This window comes from Vidua macroura, chromosome 12 (assembly GCF_024509145.1).
Source record: "Vidua macroura isolate BioBank_ID:100142 chromosome 12, ASM2450914v1, whole genome shotgun sequence".
NCBI classification, from domain to species: domain Eukaryota; kingdom Metazoa; phylum Chordata; class Aves; order Passeriformes; family Viduidae; genus Vidua; species Vidua macroura.
Window position 1 is genome coordinate 22,460,801 of NC_071582.1, and position 20,491 is coordinate 22,481,291.

The following is a 20,491-nucleotide window of genomic DNA, read 5'->3' on the forward strand; positions in this document are numbered from 1 at the left end:
CTGCAGAAACAATTAAGTAGTTACTGCTCTGGTTGTTGAAAAGTCCTCTTTTGAGTTGTGCCTGGCTCTGCCAGAAGAAACTGTGTTAACTGAACCAAACATCAGAGGAGAGCTGTAACTATGTGTGTTGAAAAGTTCTGGTGGTAAATCAGCACCATACTGGGACTTCAGGCACACACATTACATGCTGTCAGGTGCAGTTCCACACGTGGTTGGATATGCTGTACTGAAGAGGCCTCTATGTGCAAGTTGTCTAGTTGTTTTTGTATTTATATTTCATGTTTATGTACACTTAAAATTTGCGTATCTTACATACAGCCCAGCTATAAGGGTGTGTTCATATTGCCTTGCTCTGTTCTGCCATTCTGTGCTTGCTGTGAGCTACTGAGCCCCTGAGCTAACCTGCTTCCTGCTGTTATCTAAGTCTCCTTAGGAATTCTGGCCATTAATGAAGCAGTAGATCATGGTGATGTTAGCCAGACCCTGAGTGCCTTGCGTTCACCTGATGTTGGGCTATACGGAGTCACTCCAGAATGTGCTGAGACGTACCAGCAAGAATTGTCAGAAGTCAAGAAAAGGGCAGCAGGTACACCTTAAATAGCTAACTGTTAGTGAAATGAATGTAAGATTATTGTACATGGAATTGGAACCAGAGGTAAAAAAGCCCCTGGGAAAAAATCTTGTGTTATAGATAGCAGCTGTCAATGCTTTGTGAAATAAGGCCTTTTTTTAAAAGAAAGAGTGTGAATAGTATAATGTTCTCCACTTACAGAATGTGTTGTGTTTAGGTAGCTCTCATATGAGGTCATTAGGGACTCAGAAACATTCCTTTCCTTGCTTGGAGGAAGAAGAATCTGTAAAGTAAATTTCCTGGTTGTAACATTTGTATGTGTGGAAGGTAAGACACTTGTCAGAGTTTCAGACTTCTAATTGCAGTTTCTGCTCTTAGGGGGCAATGGCAGTGAGTGGGTGAAACACTGGGTGAGAGGAGGCTATCATTATTACCATAACCTGCGGACCAAAGAGGGAGGATGGGATGAACCAGCAGAATTTGTGCAAAATGACACTCAGCTGTCACGGGAAGAGATACAGGTAGAGTAATAGATTAACACATGCTCTTTCTCTCAGAAGTTGATGTTCTTACCATTCCCACCCTTAGTGCAGCTCTAAGATAGAATGCTTCAATGCTATGTTAACGCTCTTCATAACTCATTTGATTTGCTAGGCATCATCAGGTTGTGTGTGTCAAAACTCCTAGTCGTCTTTCATAAAAATTATCCTGTCACTAAAAGAGTACAGGACCATGATGTCACTGTTTTTGAAAGACAACTTTGGAGCTTCTTTAAATCACAATGTGGAAACTGATGTAACATCCTCTTTCTTGTATTTCCATTTGCTTTTTCTGGCTCTTGTTCCTATCATAACATGAAATCAGAGCACCATATCTGGAGTCACTGCAGCATACAACCGAGAACAGTTGTGGCTTGCAAATGAGAACCTGATTATGAAACTCCAGGCTTGCTGTCGAGGGTATCTTGTTCGCCAGGAATTCAACTCAAGAATGAATTTTTTGAAGAAGCAGGTCCCAGCAATCACTTGCATTCAGGTAGTGATACCCTTTAATTCTGTTTGGAACTTGTACTCTGCAGTTGTTTTCTGTACATAAGCTTATTAACAGTTTTTGTTCAATTCAGGTAGTTACAGCACACTGAAATGTGTGCAAATGCAATAGTTGCTTTGCACCCTGGTACCATTTTATTATTTCAGCAGTATATGTCTGTTTCTGCCTAAGTAGCACATACTCTGCCTGTATATTTAACAAAACTTCCACACCCACTCCCAGCTCATTAAAATAACACACTCTCCCTTTAAGTGTAATCCAACCCCTTGCCTGACTTCTCTTCCCCAGTGTGGATGGCAGTGGGTCCGCTGGGAAGGCTTAAAATGTTACACCATTGTTCTCAGCAGCAGCAGCTAACACATGATGCTCATGTAGAACAGTTTCTGTCAACTTGGCTGTTTGACTGTATCCTTGACCCCTAACTGTGCTTCAGAAGGCCCAGGCTCTTCATGCGGTAATTTCCAGTCTCATGATTACATTTGGAAAATAGTTAATGCTTCACACAGTGTATCTCTTGCTAAGACAAGCGTGTCTCCTTCATGTTTCATTTAGCCAAAAGGGCAGTTGGAAGCTGAGGAACACAAAGAAGCTCAGATTTGTAATTACTTCTGTTCGATTAGAAAAGTAAAGTGAGTGTGCCTGTTTTGTTTTCAGTCTCAATGGCGTGGCTACAAGCAAAGGAAGGCATATCAAATCCGTTTGGATTACCTACGTGCACAAAAGGACCAAGTAGTAAAGGTAGTGCAGATTCACTGCTGACTGTTTTGGTAAGCCTTTGGGGTAGTGAACTTTGTAGATAAGGTTTCCATCTGAGTGTTTTGGTTACCCTTCAATAGATTCAGTCAATGACCAGGATGTATCAAGCCAGAAGACGTTACAGAGACCGTCTGCAGTATTTCAGAAACCACGTAAGAGGCTATCTTGTTAAATGTGTTTTGTACCTGACTTCGGTACTCTTTCCAGAATGATGTCAAGTGCTTCTTGTTTCTTAAATCCTAGATAAATGATGTCGTAAAAATTCAAGCCTTTATTCGAGCAAACAAAGCCCGAGAAGACTACAAAACCCTCAGTAAGTATTGCCAAGAGGATAAAACTGATGTGCCTCAAATCTCTGTGAGGGATCATACATTCATCGAAGAGATTCCCCAACTCTTCTCTGCCTGTCTCCATAGGAGAGATGCTCCAGCCCCCTGATCATCTTTGTAGCCCTCCTCTGGACTCAGTCCTGCAGCTCCACATCTTCTTATTATGTTGGGGGCCCCAGAACTGAACACAGTACTCCAGGTGGGGTCTCATTAGAGTAGAATGGAGGAGGAGAATCACCTGCCTTGACCTCCTGACCACATTGCTTTTGATGCAGCCCAGGATGCAGTTGGCTTTCTGTGCTGCAAGTGCACATTGTTGGGCCATGTCAAGCTTCTTGTCAACCAATATGATATTGGCTGTGTGATTTACAATATCAAGACAGTTTTGAGGAGCAGTTGGGATGAAGCTGATAGGGCAGTGCAGGGAGTAGGTAGTTCTTGAAGGAGAAGTTGATTCTAGCTGCCTTTTTTTTTTTTTTTTCCCTGCTGAAAAATAGAACGGTAGCTTTGCAGTTAGCTCTGACAGTGTGGACTACCCTATGCTAATACTGACTTTGTTCTTGATTTAGTTCTCTTACATTTTTCTCAAAGCAGGAGAATCAAAATGTCTGAAGCTGTTTAGACATGATGGTACTAATTTGACTCTGGGTGCTCCTTGATGTGCTGTTGAAACATAGATAAGGCATATATTTACTTCTGTTTGCCATCCCCTAGTGTTGTCTATTTTCTTGCCTATAGTTAATGCTGAAAATCCACCTATGGCTGTGGTTCGAAAATTTGTCCACTTGCTCGATCAGAGTGACCAAGATTTTCAGGAGGAGCTTGAGCTAATGAAACTGCGTGAAGAAGTTGTAACCTTGATCCGATCCAATCAGCAACTGGAAAATGACCTCAATCTCATGGACATCAAAATTGGTTTGCTAGTGAAAAACAAAATTACATTGCAGGTAAGAAATGTGTTGTTGGGAGACCTACACATAGAATTGAGCCCAGTGGTAGTTAGCATGGAAAGCTCCTGGCCTCAGATGTTGGTTGCTCAGGCCCAGTGGAAGACATTTCCCCTGACTTAGTTTTCACTCCTAGTATGTTATTAGTTCATTCCACTAACTTAGTATATATCCCTAGAAAGAAAACTGTAGGAGGAGAGGAAACAAGTCCTGAAGCTAAAAAACAAGACTATCTTGATCTAACAAATGCAGCAGGTTTCATATTGAAAGGCTTTGAGACTCTTTTTTTGTTGCTCCTTTGTGGTTAAACAAGTCACATGCCACAAGCTTGCAGCCAGGGGGGTGATTTTGGAGGCAGGACACATGCTTGTGCCGCTTGGTTGCTTGTTGGTTAAAGGAAGCGCCCTCTAGCTAAGCTTGGCTGGTGTGATTAATTCCCCACCCCCCCCACCCCCCCCCCCCCCCCCCGCAAAAAAAAAAAAAAAAAAGGCTCTTGCTGATACAGCATTGTCTTTTCTTCAAGCTGAAGTACTGGTGAGCTTTTCATGTGGTCCTGGATTCATTACACTAGGCTTCTCTGAGTGCAGAATCTCAATTGATGTAGTGAAATTTATCTTAGAAAGAAGCTGCAGTGATTGGGCTGATGATTGCAGTGAAAAGTGCCATTACTGTCAGAGTATGTGGAGGTAGTGAGCTAGCTGAATATGGAACAGTATTTTTAAACTGTAAGCCCAGTTTAAAAAAGGAAAACATTTCCAAGCATCTTCAGAATGCTACCAGCTTTGATTGTAATTGCTGCCAAGAGTGACTAACCCTTCTATGGTTTCAGACAAATTCACAAAGTCAGGAACAAAGCAGAACATATACTTCCAGTTGGAGAAACTACTGCCATAGCAAACAATGCTTCACTTTCATAGCCCCAGGCATTCCTTGACCCTGCATTTCTGCATCCAAGAGAAGTAGCTCTCAGTTTTCCAGTATTTCTGGTTTGAAACTTCTCAGTGAAATCTGTACCTGTTCTTTCTTTTCAGGATGTTGTTTCTCACAGCAAAAAACTTACCAAGAAGAACAAGGAACAGCTCTCTGACATGATGATGCTGAACAAACAAAGGGGAGGTTTGAAAGCACTGAGCAAAGAAAAGAGAGAAAAGTTGGAAGCCTATCAGCATTTGTTTTACCTACTTCAGGTAAGCAACTTCTTACACTGCTCGGTAAGCTTTTGTCATAGAAGGTTATATGTCTTAGCACAGTCTTTGCTTGTGCACTGTAGTTGCCATACAAGCAGTAAGGTTGGAAAAGACCTTTAAAATTGAGTCCAGCCAGCAACTGTTTTGAGCCACCTTAGTTTTTAGCAACACCAGTGGGGACATGCACACTAAGTAATTTTTCTTGTTGTTGTAGACTAACCCAACCTACTTGGCCAAGCTGATTTTTCAGATGCCTCAAAACAAATCCACAAAATTCATGGATTCTGTCATCTTCACGCTGTATAACTATGCATCCAATCAAAGAGAGGAATACCTGTTGTTGCGACTTTTCCAAACAGCACTGCAGGAAGAGATCAAGTATGTGGTAGCATACGGCACATTCTTGCTGTTGAATCAGTTTTGGCAGTTCCTGAAAATGAGGCACATTTTCATGTGAAGTGTAGTGCTTATATGCAGATAATGCTAATCTGTCCCTTCATTGTCCTTTTCCCATTTCATACCTATTAATGTAGTCTGTCAAAGAAGAATCAAGTATGTCCATAGAAGATGAAGGCTTTTCACTTCAATCAAGATTTCACTGCTCAACATGGCAGCTACTTCTGATCTGATGCAAAGTCATGCTAAAATTCAGTCTAATCTCAATTCTCCAGTGTTTGATTATAAATATGCCCAACAAACTGCAAACTCAGTCTTTAGGAGCCAGGAAGCGATCTAAATCTAAGCTGTCTGCATTTCCAAAAGCTAACGAGGAGTCTGAAATCTCTGTTGTTTGGCATTTCTGTTTCCTGTCAGTGTTAGAAACTCTGGCTGTCCTCAGACATGTTTTGTTGGATTGGTTAGGCCTTAGGAGCTCTGTGTTACATGACTTTACAATGCAGAGTGGCACAACTTGCTGTGAGGAAGAATATGCTATGAACTTTTTGAGGAACTGCCCTCAATCATTTTTGGGAATACTTTTTAAGCATGAAGATGATATATGCCCTGAAACAAATAACAACTTCTAAAAAACTTGTGTGTCTCCCCCACTTTCCCCCTGCCCCCCCCCCCCCCCCCCCAAAGTCATGCTTGGAACAGTAGTCCAGGGAAGCATAGGCAGTGATAGAGTTATGCATACCTCAAATTTCATATAGATTCTTTCTTCTTCAGATCAAAAGTAGACCAGATACACGAAATTGTGACTGGGAATCCTACTGTTATTAAAATGGTGGTAAGTTTCAATCGTGGTGCCCGTGGTCAGAATGCCCTGAGGCAGATCCTTGCGCCAGTTGTGAAGGAAATCATTGATGACAAGTCACTTAATATCAAAACTGATCCTGTGGATATTTACAAGTCTTGGGTTAACCAGATGGAATCTCAAACTGGAGAGGCCAGGTATGGGACCTGTTAATACTGTATTTTTCTAAACATTGCTTAGCTGCTTTGCATTGCTCAGTTAGTCATTCAGAACCATCCTTGGCTCCACTGCATGCATCTGTCCAACTGATTGTCTCGCCAAGACAGTTTTCATCTGAGAGTTCTAAAGTTCTTACTCTGGTTACGGTGCTGAGAGTATTCAGCAGGAATGTCATTAAATGATGGAAGAAGAAATGCTCTTTGGTATTTTCCTGTGCTAACTTGATAGTTAGCTATGAGACACCCTCTAACCTAAAAGAATGTATTGTAAGGAAATGTATTTGGGAATTGCTTCCATGTCAGTCCCTGTTCATGTCACACGTGGCCTGTGCAAACAGGTACTGTTCACAAGCACACAAAGCCGCTCTTGCTGGCAGAAAGCATCACATTGCATTTAATTCTCCCTGGTCCTAACATCTTTCTAATTAATATGAGCCACTGATGACAATTGTATTGAGCTACATGATTTTGTGTCATTCTGGTTTCTTTTTCCTCAGTGGTTGTGATTTGCTAGAACTTGAGGATTCTGTTGCGTTATTGGGGTTTTTTAACGTATTAAAAAAAAAAAAAGTAAAAGCCATACAGATGAATGACTTCCTCCATATCTAAAGCGGTCATATACCTTTGCACACTTTATGCAAAATTCTGGATGTGTTAAAAATGGAAGTGAAGATGTGTGTTCAGATTCTTCTCTATACATGAGATTTAGGATACACCTTTATGAATTACCAGCTTCATCTGTCTGTGTTCACTGGAATACTATGCAATAGTTTCAGCTGATTAAAAAAATGGTAACTATTGCTTCAGCAGCATGTTATATTGATTTTATGGATGCTGCTCTAGCTTCTGCTTGTGTCCAAGTTTTCATCATCTTAATATTCAAATGCATAGCTTTCATTTTCACCAATTCACAGTCTGAAGTACCAGTATGTGTTAAGGATGGTGCTTTTTTTGCCTAGTGTGCATGCTGTAAAAAAGATTCAATTTTGAGTTAGCTGAGTCTTTCTCTCAGTGGCCAGTGCAAGGGAAAGTAAAGGAAGTAAAAGCGAAAGAATTTCGGTTCTCACGGTGCCAAATAGGTTAATTAAAGGCAGTGCATAGTTTTTGGCAGCAAAGTGAATATAAGCATGTTTCTCTGTCAGGCTATACGTTCTTGAAGTGTACTATCCTGAGTAATACTCTCCTTTATATGTCTGACTTTTTCCAATAGCAAACTGCCATATGATGTTACGCCTGAGCAAGCCCTAAGTCATGAAGAGGTGAGGACGCGCCTGGATGCCTCAATCAGAAACATGAGGACGGTGACAGACAAGTTCCTGTCTGCCATTATTAGTTCAGTGGACAAAATCCCGTGAGTCTGATGCACCAGTGTTATCACTGAGAAGCTGCTGGTGTCTTCATGCTTGCAGCACTCTTATTTGACCTTTTCTTTCTCTCAGGTATGGAATGCGTTTCATTGCCAAGGTCCTAAAAGACTCCCTGCATGAGAAGTTCCCTGATGCTGGTGAGGATGAGCTTCTGAAGGTGAGGATCTATACACCTTTGTGAATAATTGTCAGCCAAATTGGCTGTGGCGAGCACATCTCATTCTTCTCTCTTGTTAGGTGTATGTGTGGAGGGGAGCACATGTAAACCTATTCATTTACCTCTACGGATAGAAAATATTTCACATCAGGCTATTGATGTTAGTTTCATACTCATCGCTTGAGATGTAATACATTGTTTAGAAGGAAGTATTCTGATGCTTCTGTTTTGCTTTTAGTATCATGAGCATTTGGACCTTCAGGTTTCTTGACCTGGGGTTTACTGATGCTCCTAGAAAGTAAACCTTGGGTTAACTAGTGTGATCACTGCCTGCTGCTCCTTCCTTAAAGAGACAAGTTAAAAAGTCTATATGCCAAATTCTGATATTCCTAATGCCTCATCTATAATACACTGGGATATTTTGACAGCAATATGTAGAATCTCTTCCCATGATGCCTGGTAAATTTTGTATTTTGCATTTCAGTTGGTTTGGAGAACTAAAAGGATCCTAATATTAGTTGCTCTTAGATGACTACAGCATTGGGGTTTTTGTTGAAATTTCTTTGGTTTTGTGGCTTCTGGTAAAATCTGAATGTATGCCTATGAATGCTTTACTTTTTAATACAATATACTTTGGTTATTAGAATAGTTGACAACATCTCTTTAAGCTTCTCTGCCTCTGCTTCATTACAAAATAATTACCAATCTGAATGCTGTTTTCTTCTCTCTTCTAGTTCTGTGCTTTCCCATTCTGAGACATCGGTTCTTTCTATGCAGGTGAATTAATTTCTTCCATCTGTAAATTTAGGTGGAAAACTGCAGGTTTTGTTAATCCTCATGGAAACAATGTAACTGTCCACATGAAAGTCAAAACTGCAGTTGTGTGCAATACCTACCTGTAGATTTTGTTTAGCAACCGAAGATACGCATATAATGTACTGTTCTTTTTGCCCTGCAAGTTCAAATATCATTAATTCAAATTCTTTCATGGATTTTTTTTTTTCTTTTTACTGGCAGTAAACAGACTGTTAATGGTCAGCAGACTGTTAACATCCCATGGCGTAATTTGTGGGAGTACAGCAGAGGTTTGCATAAAACACTTGTCCAATCTTGGCCTCACTGAAACCAGTTATTAATTTCTGCGACTTAGCAATGCTAGGTTTTTTCTCAGTGTTTTCAACTGTTTGTTCAGTCCCCAGTCTCTTCCGTACATTTTAGTCACATGAAAAGCAGATGAAGCCAAGATTCAGTGACCTGGCCTTCTGAAAATGAGCATGTGGTCAGAGAGCTTTTGCTTTAAATGAGCATGGTGCGTTAATACCTTTCATTGCTAGAATTACTTTTGGCAAAATATCCAATACAGGGTAGAAGAATATTGTGAGCATATGGATGATGTGATAATCTCTATTTGTAGTTATTTGAAATGTACTGCTGCTCACATTTGACTAGGTAAATTGGATTTTTGAAGCATCCAATGCCATTTGTTTTCTGTACTTCAATTTTCTTACTTCTGGCTTAAATGGTTTCTCACTAACTAGGGGTCTGTGCCTGAATATGTTGCTGGCTTATAGAAGAAGGCTTTTATTCTGAAAGAGAGAAGGGCTTTGGACAAGAAATGGAAAATAATTTCCTCAATTTAACTTCTTTGTGTGCCATTCTTCCTCCCTATTTTTGCTTTGTCAGAGATGGCAGCCAATGCTTTATGCTTCTTTAAAAATTGGCTCTTCTTCCATACTGAAACTTCATTATTGGATTCCTCTATACCATGGTCATTCTGCCCTCTGTTAGGCTAACTCAGTTGCATTTAATTGTCCTGGCAGACTGTCTCATGCTCATATCAGTAGTTCATTGGTAACTTGTAGTATCTCCTATCCATACATTTTTGTAAGCTGGAGTTCTAAATCTTTACGCATAGGAATATCTGCTGCTGTATTGTCCTGTGACAGATAGTGCTCAGGCTTTCCTCTGTGTTGACCGCCCTATTGCATCTTTATGATACTGTTTTTTTTTTTTTAACACTCTAGATCTTTTGGGATGGTATGTACTTCTATACAGCAGAGCCTCTGTGTTGGAAAGAGGCTTACAAGGAAATAATTTATTGAAACGCAGAGTAGTTTCAATAAAATTTGGTTGCATCCTGTACTGTTGTTTGTTGATACATTTCTTCTCTCTTTCCCAGATTGTTGGCAACTTACTCTACTATCGCTACATGAATCCAGCCATTGTCGCACCAGATGCATTTGACATCATCGACCTTTCAGCTGGAGGTCAGCTGACGACAGATCAGCGCAGAAACCTCGGTTCCATTGCAAAGATGTTACAGCATGCTGCATCCAATAAGATGTTCATGGGAGACAATGCTCATCTAAGCATCATTAATGAATACCTATTGCAGTCATACCAGAAATTCAGGTAGAAGACCGTAGCTAATTAAGCTGGGAAGTTTGTCAGAGGGTAATGTTGCAAGTAAAAAGGGAAAACAGTAAATTTAGAATATGGAAAAGTCTGTCTCTGTCAAATATGCAGCCTATTTAAAATTAAAGAGACTCCAGACTGCCACAAGCATCGGTGACAATGGCAGATAAAATGTGTACCCGGAATTTATGAGCAATGCATTGTATGTTCATGAGATTGCAAAGTCAGGAGTTTCAGGTGTCTGGAATAAAGGTTGCTTTTGCACGTACTTATTACAGTACTTTGGACATAGACAACCAGAATAGACATACGTTCTTCTGTCCTATGTGAACCCTGGTTCCACATGAAAATCTAGTGGTGATCAGGAATAAAGCAGGTTGGCATGTAGCTATTCATGTAGTTGAAGTAAGCTTTTGTTCAAGAACTGTCATATCTCCTGTGTTTCGGAAAAAGGGTAACCAGAGGTAGTTGGGGGCAAAGGACGATAATGCAGTGGGGGCAGGAGAACAAGGTCACTGAAGCCAGTTCTGTCAATTCTGAAAATGAGCAAATGTCAACATGGCCAGTATCAATGACTGAATTTACTTGGTGTCTTCTGATGTGCTAAGTTAAAGCTGCAAACTGCAGTATGCCACAGTGTACCATAGTTTAAAGAGGAGAGTCTGTGCTTGAAATTGTCATGGGGAGGTAATACTCTTGACATATCACTTGACTCTTGGAGTCGTACTGAGTGTTCTCTCCTTCTTTGTTCTGAAGACGTTTTTTCCAGGCTGCCTGTGAAGTTCCCGAATTGCAGGATAAATTTAATATTGATGAATATTCAGACTTGGTGACTCTCACTAAACCAGTAATTTATATTTCTATCGGTGAAATCATCAATACACACACTGTAAGTATACATTAGTCACAATTGCTCCTTATAAGCAGTGTTTGTGAAGAAAATGCTGCTTCTGTCTGAAACGCAAAGGTACCAAATACAAGGCTGAAAGTAGTCATGATTGTAGTTTGTGAGAGCTTGTTGATTTATAGAATCAAGTAATTTAGGTATGGCTTCACTAAGTTTCTTTGGAAAGCATTTGAGTATGTGATACTGATGCAGCTCTGAATATTGACATTGCTGCTTTGGAGTTCAGTGATTTTTTTCTAAAAGATACCAGCCTAAAGTATTGAAATTCTACTGTCTAGAAAAGGATGTATTGTTAAAATGTAATTGTTTTTTCTATTTGTCTAGTTGCTCTTAGACCATCAAGATGCGATTGCTCCTGAGCACAATGATCCGATTCACGAGCTGCTGGATGATCTTGGAGAGGTTCCTACAATTGAGTCCTTAATAGGTGGTCTAGTTTGTTCTGCTAAAGTAATATGTGATATTACCTGAAATGACTTAAAGTGCAGTAAAGAAACAGTAAGAAATCATCAAAGGTCCTTTAGGAGGACGTGCTCTAAAAAGCAGCAGCAGATTTGTTGCAGTATATTTTCTCTGCGTAATTTACTGCCCTGAAAAAAAACAGGGTTCATCTCACCTCATCCCACTCTAGAAGTTTGCAGAAGACAGATGGATACTGACATATTTTGTTTGTTCCATTACACTGGAGATATTTCTCTGTGCTTGCGTCCCTGTTCCAGCTTGTTTGCAAAGATCCGTCCTCCTTACTGGAGATCTGTAGGTGTTCCTGTCAGAGTGCAGTAATAAATGTATTAAATAGCTTGTGTTCCTTTAAGGGTCTTTGGCATGTGGACAGGTAACATTTTCCCCCTCCTTTAGAGTTATTTTCCAAAAGGAAAATAGAATTTTATCCTCTTCTGGTTGGGGGGAGAAGGAACTAACCCTACTAATCTGTGAAACTGTTCTGGAAACCTGAGACATAGTTTACTGCTTCAGGATATAACACATTCTGGAAAGATGCACAAGTTTTTCTCCTTCATTGGTTTCTATGTTGCAGTTATTCAAAGTTTCTAGCCTAGCAGAGGGGGAGGGAGGCAAACCAGGCACAGTTTTTGGAGAGGATGCTCTGACAGCAAACACTTACCTTGAAGTCACTTGATGAGAAAGGTTGGAACCTTCTAAAGGAGTGATTGCAAGCACATTTTCTTCCAAGCATTGGCAAAGAACTGTAAGAAGCATTATCTGAACAAGCACAGACCATGGGTTTAGCTGGAACTTGCCCTCCTTCCCCATTTAATTTCTCCTGTGTGCATTATTTCACTGTGGCTAATATGTCAGATCTTTCTGCCGCCCTTTGAAAAATGGGGGAGAAGGTACCAACAATTGTTCTGGTGAAAGTTCATATGCAATTAGAGCAAGAAAATTTCTTTTGATAGGATAGCTTACTTTGTTCAAGAGATGATGACGAGCTCGGTTGCTAACAAGCGCTTTGCTCTTAGCTTGAAACTTGCATGAAACGTGCATTTTGATGAGGACGTGGACATACGGGCATCATCACATTTTTGTTTCTAAAGTACTTTTGGCAGTTCAGCCACTCTGTCTCAGTATCTCAGAAACTGAGATACAGTGTGGAATACATGTAAATCTTTAAGGCATGCGAACTGGTGATTTTGTGGTGCTTTTCTGGCCAGTGCATTCTCTCAGATTTGTTATGAAAAAGTCTGTAATATATTCAAGATGATGTCTTTAAAAGTTGGTTTAGGTTTTGAAGTGTCCTTTTGACAGTATAGGAAACAGTCTAGTTTTTCTGTGTCTGTTATGTAGGGAAAAATTACAGAGTCCTAACAGTCAAGAAGGTAAAGAATGGGATTTAATCTATAAACTCGCTCTCCTTTGCAGGGGAAAGTTCTGGCAATGTTAATGACCCCAACAGGGAAATGCTAGCAAAGACTGAGGTTTCTCTCACACTCACTAATAAATTTGATGTTCCTGGTGATGAGAATGCAGAGATGGATGCAAGGACAATTCTGTTAAAGTAAGTAGCGGGTTACTACCTGGTAGGTTACTCAAAAGAAGGAGCAACTGGAACTTTACCAGTTAATCAGCATGTGAAAATGGGAGAATTGAGGCATAATTTAAGGAAATGTGGGGAGACTGTTACTCCAGATACACTGAGATTGTAGCCATGTCCTTTTCCATGCTGTGGTATGACTTTTAATTGATGAAGACTAATAGTCTTTTTGAGAAGCATAGGTCTTATTGCCCTAATGGAAAGACAGCAATGGACTGTCAGGGATTTTATTATTGCCAGAATCTTTATTCTGGAAAACTTTTAACTGATAGTGACTCTTGGCTAGTTTTAAGCAAATCCCTATTGCTGAGATATACAGAGCAGTGACCTGACATTCAAATGCATGTTTACCTCCTCTGATGCATTCCTGCTCAGATGCTAGATAGTTTAATTGAAAAATCTTTGGTCAGCATGTACTTGGCCTCACAGACAAGTGATCTCCCACAAGAAGATTTTGTCTCCAAAAATAGCTTTAACTGGACTTCTTAAAAGATACATCAGTATTTTCCTACCCACCAGACATTGATTTCAAAAGTAAAGATTTACCAGCTGCACTGGTAGTCATTTAAGTTGTGGATGATGAGGAAGGTGAGTATGTGATGCACTTTGTGTGATTCCAAAAATAATTCCAGCTGGACTGCAGAGATGTTATTTGGTTTCATTGTGTGGCTTAAGGACAGAAGTGCTTCAGAGTAGACACCGACTGTGATTAAATCTCAGCTCAAATCAAGGAAATGACCCTGTCTATTGCCAAGCTGGAGTTGAGATCTATCTTGTCTCCTGTCCCCATAAGAAAATAATCCTTCGGAGTTTTTTGATACCTCCTATAGATCACTGAAACATGCTTATGGGTGGATAATATTATAGAGCTTTTCTGGTTGCACAAGTGGGCTGTGGCTGCTACCTGCTTTATCTTTCACCTTGAATGCAGTTTCTGTGGTCCACGTGGCAGTACTGTGGCTACCTTCTAATATATGGGGTAGCCGCCTTGCTATTTGAAGGCGTTTTGGGGAGCAAATTGTGCATATTACAGAGAGGAACCTTTCGAGGAGCCAGTTTCCAATAATGCACTGTCCAAAAAGTGAAGTGCTTCTCAGGGTTCTGGTCTGGTTTAGCTTATGACTACCTGAGTGCTCATCCAGTAATAATCTGACTTCAAATAAATCAGTAACATTGGCATTGTTGCAGAACAGGAAAGTATTAAAGATCTTTGTGTTTAAATTTTTTTTTCCTATTCTCCTTGATCTCTTTGCAGCACAAAACGTTTAATTGTTGATGTAATCCGCTTCCAGCCAGGGGAGACGCTGACTGAAATTTTGGAAACTTCAGCTACCTCAGAGCAAGTATGATGCTCTTTGTGCTGGTTTTAGACTTGGAAATTATCTAGATATATGTGGGCCTCTCCGTTTAGGTATTGCAGTGAAGCTGTCTCCACTGGTGATGGAGCAGGGTGTTACGATAATCAGGAGAGTGTACAGTGGAAGTAAATTGTACGTGTGAATCTTTCTCCTGCAGCAGTTGCTAGAAATTGTTTATGTAGAAGACCACTTTAGATGATAGGTAGGCTTCTCCTGGTTCCCACATGTAGAATGTGTTCATCAAAATGTGTTCGTTTGAGTCAGTATGGGAAGCGCCAAGCAAAGCTCTTTATCCTGTGTTATGCCAGAGATCAGATGATCTGTTTCTGCTTCTTTTTATCTCCTTGCAATTGATCTGCTTATGAACTTGCAGGTTTTTGTTTTCTTCTTCTAGGAAGCAGAGCATCATAGAGCTATGCAGAAACGGGCCATTCGTGATGCTAAAACTCCTGATAAGATGAAAAAGTCTGTCTCTGTAAAGGAAGATGGCAACTTGAATCTCCAAGAAAAAAAAGAAAAAATCAAAGCAGGCCTGAAGAAGTTGACAGAACTGGGGCCAGTGAATGCCAAAAATAAATACCAGGAACTAATCAATGACATTGCGAAGGTATACCATACCATACCATTTGATGGTTTCCTAGTAATCATAGTGGAGTTTTCCCAGTTTGCAGCTTTGTGAGACTGGCATGAGTTTTCAGAAGGAAAAGTAGCTAATTTATAGAGAAAAATCATACCTTTTGTTGCAGCATTTCCACCACCTGGCATGTGGGGAGTCCTTTACATTACGCTTCTATTCAGTCAAATGACTGCGTTGCCAGGTTCTCAGGTACTTTAAGAAAAAAACTTAATAGCTTGGAAGGGAGGTCCTGAGGTGTGATGTGTTTTTCTGCTCCATTTCATAAATTCAAGTAGTGCCTCTACAAGCTTATTCACACAAAGAAGTTCTGCTCATAACTCTAGGACATCCTAATTGTTATTTTGATTTGATTTAAATGTGCCCGTTAAAGAATCCCTAAATGATAAAAAACTATGGCTATGAAAAACTTAGAAAAGGAATCCAGTACTGTTGTATATTGCTACAGTGACAATATATTTTATATCACATTGTTTGCTGAAAAACTATTTGGGAAATGTTACGTAAGTAAACCAACTAAATAATCACCTTTAGGGATCTGATAAGAATTAATTGTACTGTAGATAATATGTGTCACAAATTAAAGTAGCAGTCAATGAATGTAGTGTTTTCTTGTTGAGCTTTTAAGGCAAGTGATGCTTACAGGCTGACTAACAAAGAAAAATGATGAAGTCTGTGTGCTGCTATGGCTGTAGTGCTCGATTTGTAAGATACTTTCCAGTGCTAGCAAAATTGCTGCTTTTATATCATGGGCTTTCAGTGCCCACTCTAGTCATCACAGCTAGAACAGAACTGAAGTTTGAGAAAGCCACAGAAGGTGCAACTTGTAGAGTTGGTTAGTTCCACAAATAGTCATCACAGAGAAAAGGCTGTGACACTTAAACTGGGGCAAGTGCAAATGAGTGCTCAAGTCTTGCATGAAGCAAGACTAAGCAAAATGAAATGGTGTGTTTCAAATACTCAGTGGCTCTGGCACGGAGCACCTGGAGAGCTCAAATGACTGTTAAGTCTCTGCCTGTCTTTCTCTGTGCTGTAGGATATCAGAAATCAGCGTAGATACCGTCAGAGAAGAAAAGCAGAGCTAGTGAAGCTGCAGCAGACATACAGTGCCTTGAACTCCAAAGCTACTTTTTATGGAGAACAAGTAGATTATTACAAAAGTTACATAAAGACCTGCTTGGATAACTTGGCCAGCAAGGGCAAGTAAGTATCTTGGAACTGTAGAACCATAGCATGGTTTGGTTTTGAGGGGACCTTTAAAGACCATCTGGTTCCCACCACCCTGCCGTGGGCAGGGACACCTTACACTAGACCGGGTTGCTCCAAGCCTCATCCAGCCTGGGCTGGAACTGTTCTAGGATGGGGTAGCCACAGCTTCCCAGGGCAACTTGTCCCGGGGCCTCACCACCCTCACAGGGAAGCTGTTGACTGCAATTCTTTGAATGCAACCATCCAGTTGATCCTTATCCATCAAGTGGTCCATCTATCAAATCCCTGTTTTTTCAGTTTAGATGCAAGGATGTTGGGTGGAACAATTGAATGTTCCACCCAATGTTGGAACATTGTTGTTGAATGCTTTTCCACAAATACAGGTAGATGATTATTGTCAGTCAGAAATGCAGAGGAAGTCAGAAACCTCATCCAGAAATGGTGTATTAACCCCGTTGTAGCAGATCACTAAATTGGCCAGGCACCTGAGTGAAGGTATATTGGCTGTCACCAATTACCTCCTTGTTTTCAATGTACCTTAGCATAGTTTCCAGGAGGACCTTGCCAGTCACAGAGGTGAGACAGATTGCGTCTTCCTTATTTTCCTTCTCCAGTTCGTAGGAGCTTCACTGGACTGCCACATTTTCTCAATATGATGGATAGTGGCTTAGCCACTTCCTCCTGGTTCCCTGAGGACCCATCTCATCAGATACATCTCATCAGGGTCCATGGACTTCCACACCTTCGGGTTCCTTAGTTGGTCTTGAACCTGATGACCTGCAGCGGGTGATTCCATGGCCCTAGAGGTGCTTCTTACAAGAAAGCACGTGTTGCTAAGAAGAACCACAATGCTATCTGCTCAAAGCTCCTTGTCCAAGCTCTTTCCCACAGCAATAGTCTCAGCAGTAGTAAGAAAACACAGGGTGAGGTCCTCGCCATGAATGGTGTCAAAAAGACAATCTTGAATGACTTTTTGGTCCCTTTGGGAGAAGAAAGTCCGGTGGTACGAAGCTTGTTGTCCACACGGGCACTTGCTGCTCAGTCAGTCTGTCTTCTTAGGAACAGAGAATGAAAATAACATAGTTACCTACAAGGAAACCCTTGATCACAAATTGTCCCCGTTCTTATGCCAAATGAAGCCAGCTGCTATAGCGCTAGACAAATCAGATTTTCTGGGGGGGCAAAAAAAGTTGTTGTCTTCTCCAGTTAGATGTGAGAATGTGAACCCTTTTCATTTGCAGAAGGAAAATACAAGCGAGTTTTTGAGTAGTCTCAGCTTTTTCCATGTCAGTTGTCATTAGCTCCCATTTTGCCTAATGAGAGATGGTATTGCTTTTTATAAAGTACCATATGCTTATGTTTTGGGTGGGATTTTTTTGGTTTTGTTTTTTTGGTTGGTTTTTTGTTTGCTTTGGTTCAATATTATCATTATTATTATTAGCCTGCTTAAATGTTATTGGTAATTAGTAGAAAATGAAACATCTGATCTGGGCTACAAGTGCTTTGTAGGTAAACTGACTAGTAGAAGTACATCATTATCTATCATTAGTTATAGTTCATTAGCTGTACTGATTCTATCCTCTCTTTCAAATAGGAGTGAAAATCTACTGCTCAAAATGTCTTTACTTGTGACCTTCTAATTTGTTTGGTTTGTCTTTTTTCCCCAGAGTCTCCAAGAAACCTCGAGAGATGAAAGGCAAAAACAGTAAAAAGATTTCTCTGAAATACACAGCAGCTCGACTTCATGAGAAGGGAGTGCTTTTAGAGATTGAGGACCTGCAAGGTAACCAGTGAGTATCTACGTAAAACTCTTTAGAGCTAAATAACATTTTTGGAGGAACAGGAAAATAGGTATGCTGAATTCTTGTCTTTTTCTTAGAACTAGTCTAGGTACTGATAGTTGAGGACCAGAAATTTTGAGATCTATTTGAGGCCGTGTCACATTATCTTGCAGTTTTGCTATTGGAATTTTAGTGTTGTTGGTAGTCTTAGTTATTAAAGCCGGAAAAGTTGCTTTGATGACCTAGGCTGGCATCCCTTGGGCCAAGACACCTTGCATAGTGATCACTCTTCAGCTCTCTTTTTCTGGTTGGAGCAAAGCAATTCTTTGATTGAGAAGTGTAATGTGATTTAAACATGACATCCTCTTTCCCCCAGCCCCTTCTCTGTCACCCCCACAGTTATGGAAGGGTACCTCCTTGGGTGAATTGTTATTATGGTTAATAGCTTTCATTGTTGAAAAATCAGCTTTATGCTAGCTTGAGTTTCTCCAGCTGTAGTTTGCTAGCCTTGAGAAGCTGGCATGTCTTGTGTGGAATATAGAGGAGCTGGCTGTTACTAGAATTATTTCAGCTCTGAGTCATACTTTGTACTTGGTGAGCTAAATGAGGCATGAATGTGCAGCAGTAAAGTAGACTGCTTAGATTGTATAAGCTAAATTAAATTACCCTGTTTCCTGCTACGCTCGTGTGAAGATGTGATTTACCAGACATAGAATCTGTAGGCTTCCGTTCATTGTTGTATTGAGTCTGGTTGGCTTGTATGGGCTCATTTCAAATGGGGATAATAGAATAAAGAGTTAAGAAGAGAATTCTTAGAAATTTATCTTCACGTTTCATCTCATATATTCCCTCCCTGTGATTTTTCATTTCTCCGTTTCATAGGTTTAAAAATGTGATTTTTGAAATCAGTCCAACAGAAGAAGTAGGAGATTTTGAGGTTAAAGCAAAATTCATGGGTGTACAGATGGAAACCTTTATGTTACATTATCAGGTAAGAACTGTCCTATTTAATAGTGTCATGTAAGTTCCTCTGTCAGTCTCTTCATCAAAATAGCAGGGACACGTTTTTTGCCTAAACAGTCGGAAAAGTGCTCTCAAAATGACCCATTTGTTGCAGGTGAAACAGATGCAACACGTACACGGGATCCAAACTGCTTTTTGTTTCTTTGCTAATGAAAGCCTGATGTCGGTCTGTGCTCTTAATTATGCGTATGCATACGCACACAAAACAAACCACTTGCGTTTTCAACAATTTCCTGCTACAGCAGACAGCTTGGGAGTCTGTGGCAGCAGTCACCTGGGCTTCTGTGTGATGACTGGCTTCAGCCAGTCATTGTGTGTTGGTATTTTTTTCTGCTACTGTATACTTACCTGTTTGTTTCCAGTTCTTAGGTGACCCCCCTTAGGTGTCAGCCCTTACTTAGGCTACCAGGCGTGCTGACTGACCTTTTCCCAAATGGTTCCCTGTTCTTTTTCTCATGGCAGTATTTTCACGCCTGGTCTCTCTGTCCCTTTCTTCCCCCATCCCCTGTCCATCTTGGTCTTTGTTAGGTTTGTTAGTCGTGGAAGCCTCAGGCCTCGTGAAACAGATTGCGCGCAGGAGCACCTTGCATTGCGGTTAGTCCATGCCAGCTTGGCTGTTGGGATGGACAGCATTGCCTCACACCTTTCGTTTGCCTTGAGGACTCCCCTAGTATGTTCCGGTCCTCATCTGTCAGAGCTGGTCATGAACTTGTTGGTTCATGGGGCTACCCAAGGTCACTTGCTTCTCAGGCACATGGTATACTATACCACTATGCCTTTGTAGCAGTGTTTTGCAGATAAAGCAGATGTTGTCAGAGGACAGCAACAAGGGATACAACATCACACACGTCCACCCACATGCCTACACCTACCTACCGTGTTACCTGCAGGAGTGGGATTGCAGAAAGAATTTAATCGGCGAGATAAAATCAGTGCCGGTGTATTACTGACAAAGCAAAGTATAACTAGAAATAGTGCCTACGTGAACACCTGAGAGATTGAATCAACATCGTATGCATAGCGACTGAGATGCCATTTCTTTCTGTGCCGTAGATTGAAGTGCTGTAAGCTGCTTCCCTGAGATCTGTGGCAATTAAAGCTTTCAGAAAGGGACACTGTGGAATGTTGTAATATTTCATGGGTACATGATAGAATTAGGCACATAGGAAACCTAAATGTTCTAAATGTTACAGCAACTTTATGGCTACTGTGCAAATGGCAAGGCTGGAGATGGATAGATCTGAAATTTGGCTTACTTAGAATGGCCTTCTATTTCTGCTCTCTATTGTAATTTTTTTTTTTAACCCACTGCTTAAAATAATAAAGATCTTAAATGC

The 20,491-nt window shown here is 40.6% G+C and overlaps 1 protein-coding gene across 1 annotated transcript in view; it reads left to right on the plus strand.

Moving 5' to 3' along the window:
* IQGAP1 (IQ motif containing GTPase activating protein 1) overlaps window positions 1-20,491 on the plus strand; it is a 53,903-nt gene that overhangs the window by 32,010 nt on the left and 1,402 nt on the right. Inside the window, exons 17-37 of the mRNA XM_053988061.1 lie at window positions 425-586; window positions 950-1,092; window positions 1,436-1,606; window positions 2,276-2,359; window positions 2,458-2,529; window positions 2,621-2,690; window positions 3,445-3,653; window positions 4,685-4,840; window positions 5,055-5,218; window positions 6,008-6,232; window positions 7,464-7,604; window positions 7,693-7,777; window positions 9,957-10,189; window positions 10,949-11,081; window positions 11,424-11,526; window positions 12,978-13,113; window positions 14,405-14,492; window positions 14,902-15,114; window positions 16,178-16,344; window positions 18,018-18,140; window positions 19,014-19,122. Coding sequence (XP_053844036.1) covers window positions 425-586; window positions 950-1,092; window positions 1,436-1,606; window positions 2,276-2,359; window positions 2,458-2,529; window positions 2,621-2,690; window positions 3,445-3,653; window positions 4,685-4,840; window positions 5,055-5,218; window positions 6,008-6,232; window positions 7,464-7,604; window positions 7,693-7,777; window positions 9,957-10,189; window positions 10,949-11,081; window positions 11,424-11,526; window positions 12,978-13,113; window positions 14,405-14,492; window positions 14,902-15,114; window positions 16,178-16,344; window positions 18,018-18,140; window positions 19,014-19,122 — 2,987 coding nt within the window. The remainder of the gene's footprint in view (window positions 1-424; window positions 587-949; window positions 1,093-1,435; window positions 1,607-2,275; window positions 2,360-2,457; window positions 2,530-2,620; window positions 2,691-3,444; window positions 3,654-4,684; window positions 4,841-5,054; window positions 5,219-6,007; window positions 6,233-7,463; window positions 7,605-7,692; window positions 7,778-9,956; window positions 10,190-10,948; window positions 11,082-11,423; window positions 11,527-12,977; window positions 13,114-14,404; window positions 14,493-14,901; window positions 15,115-16,177; window positions 16,345-18,017; window positions 18,141-19,013; window positions 19,123-20,491) is intronic.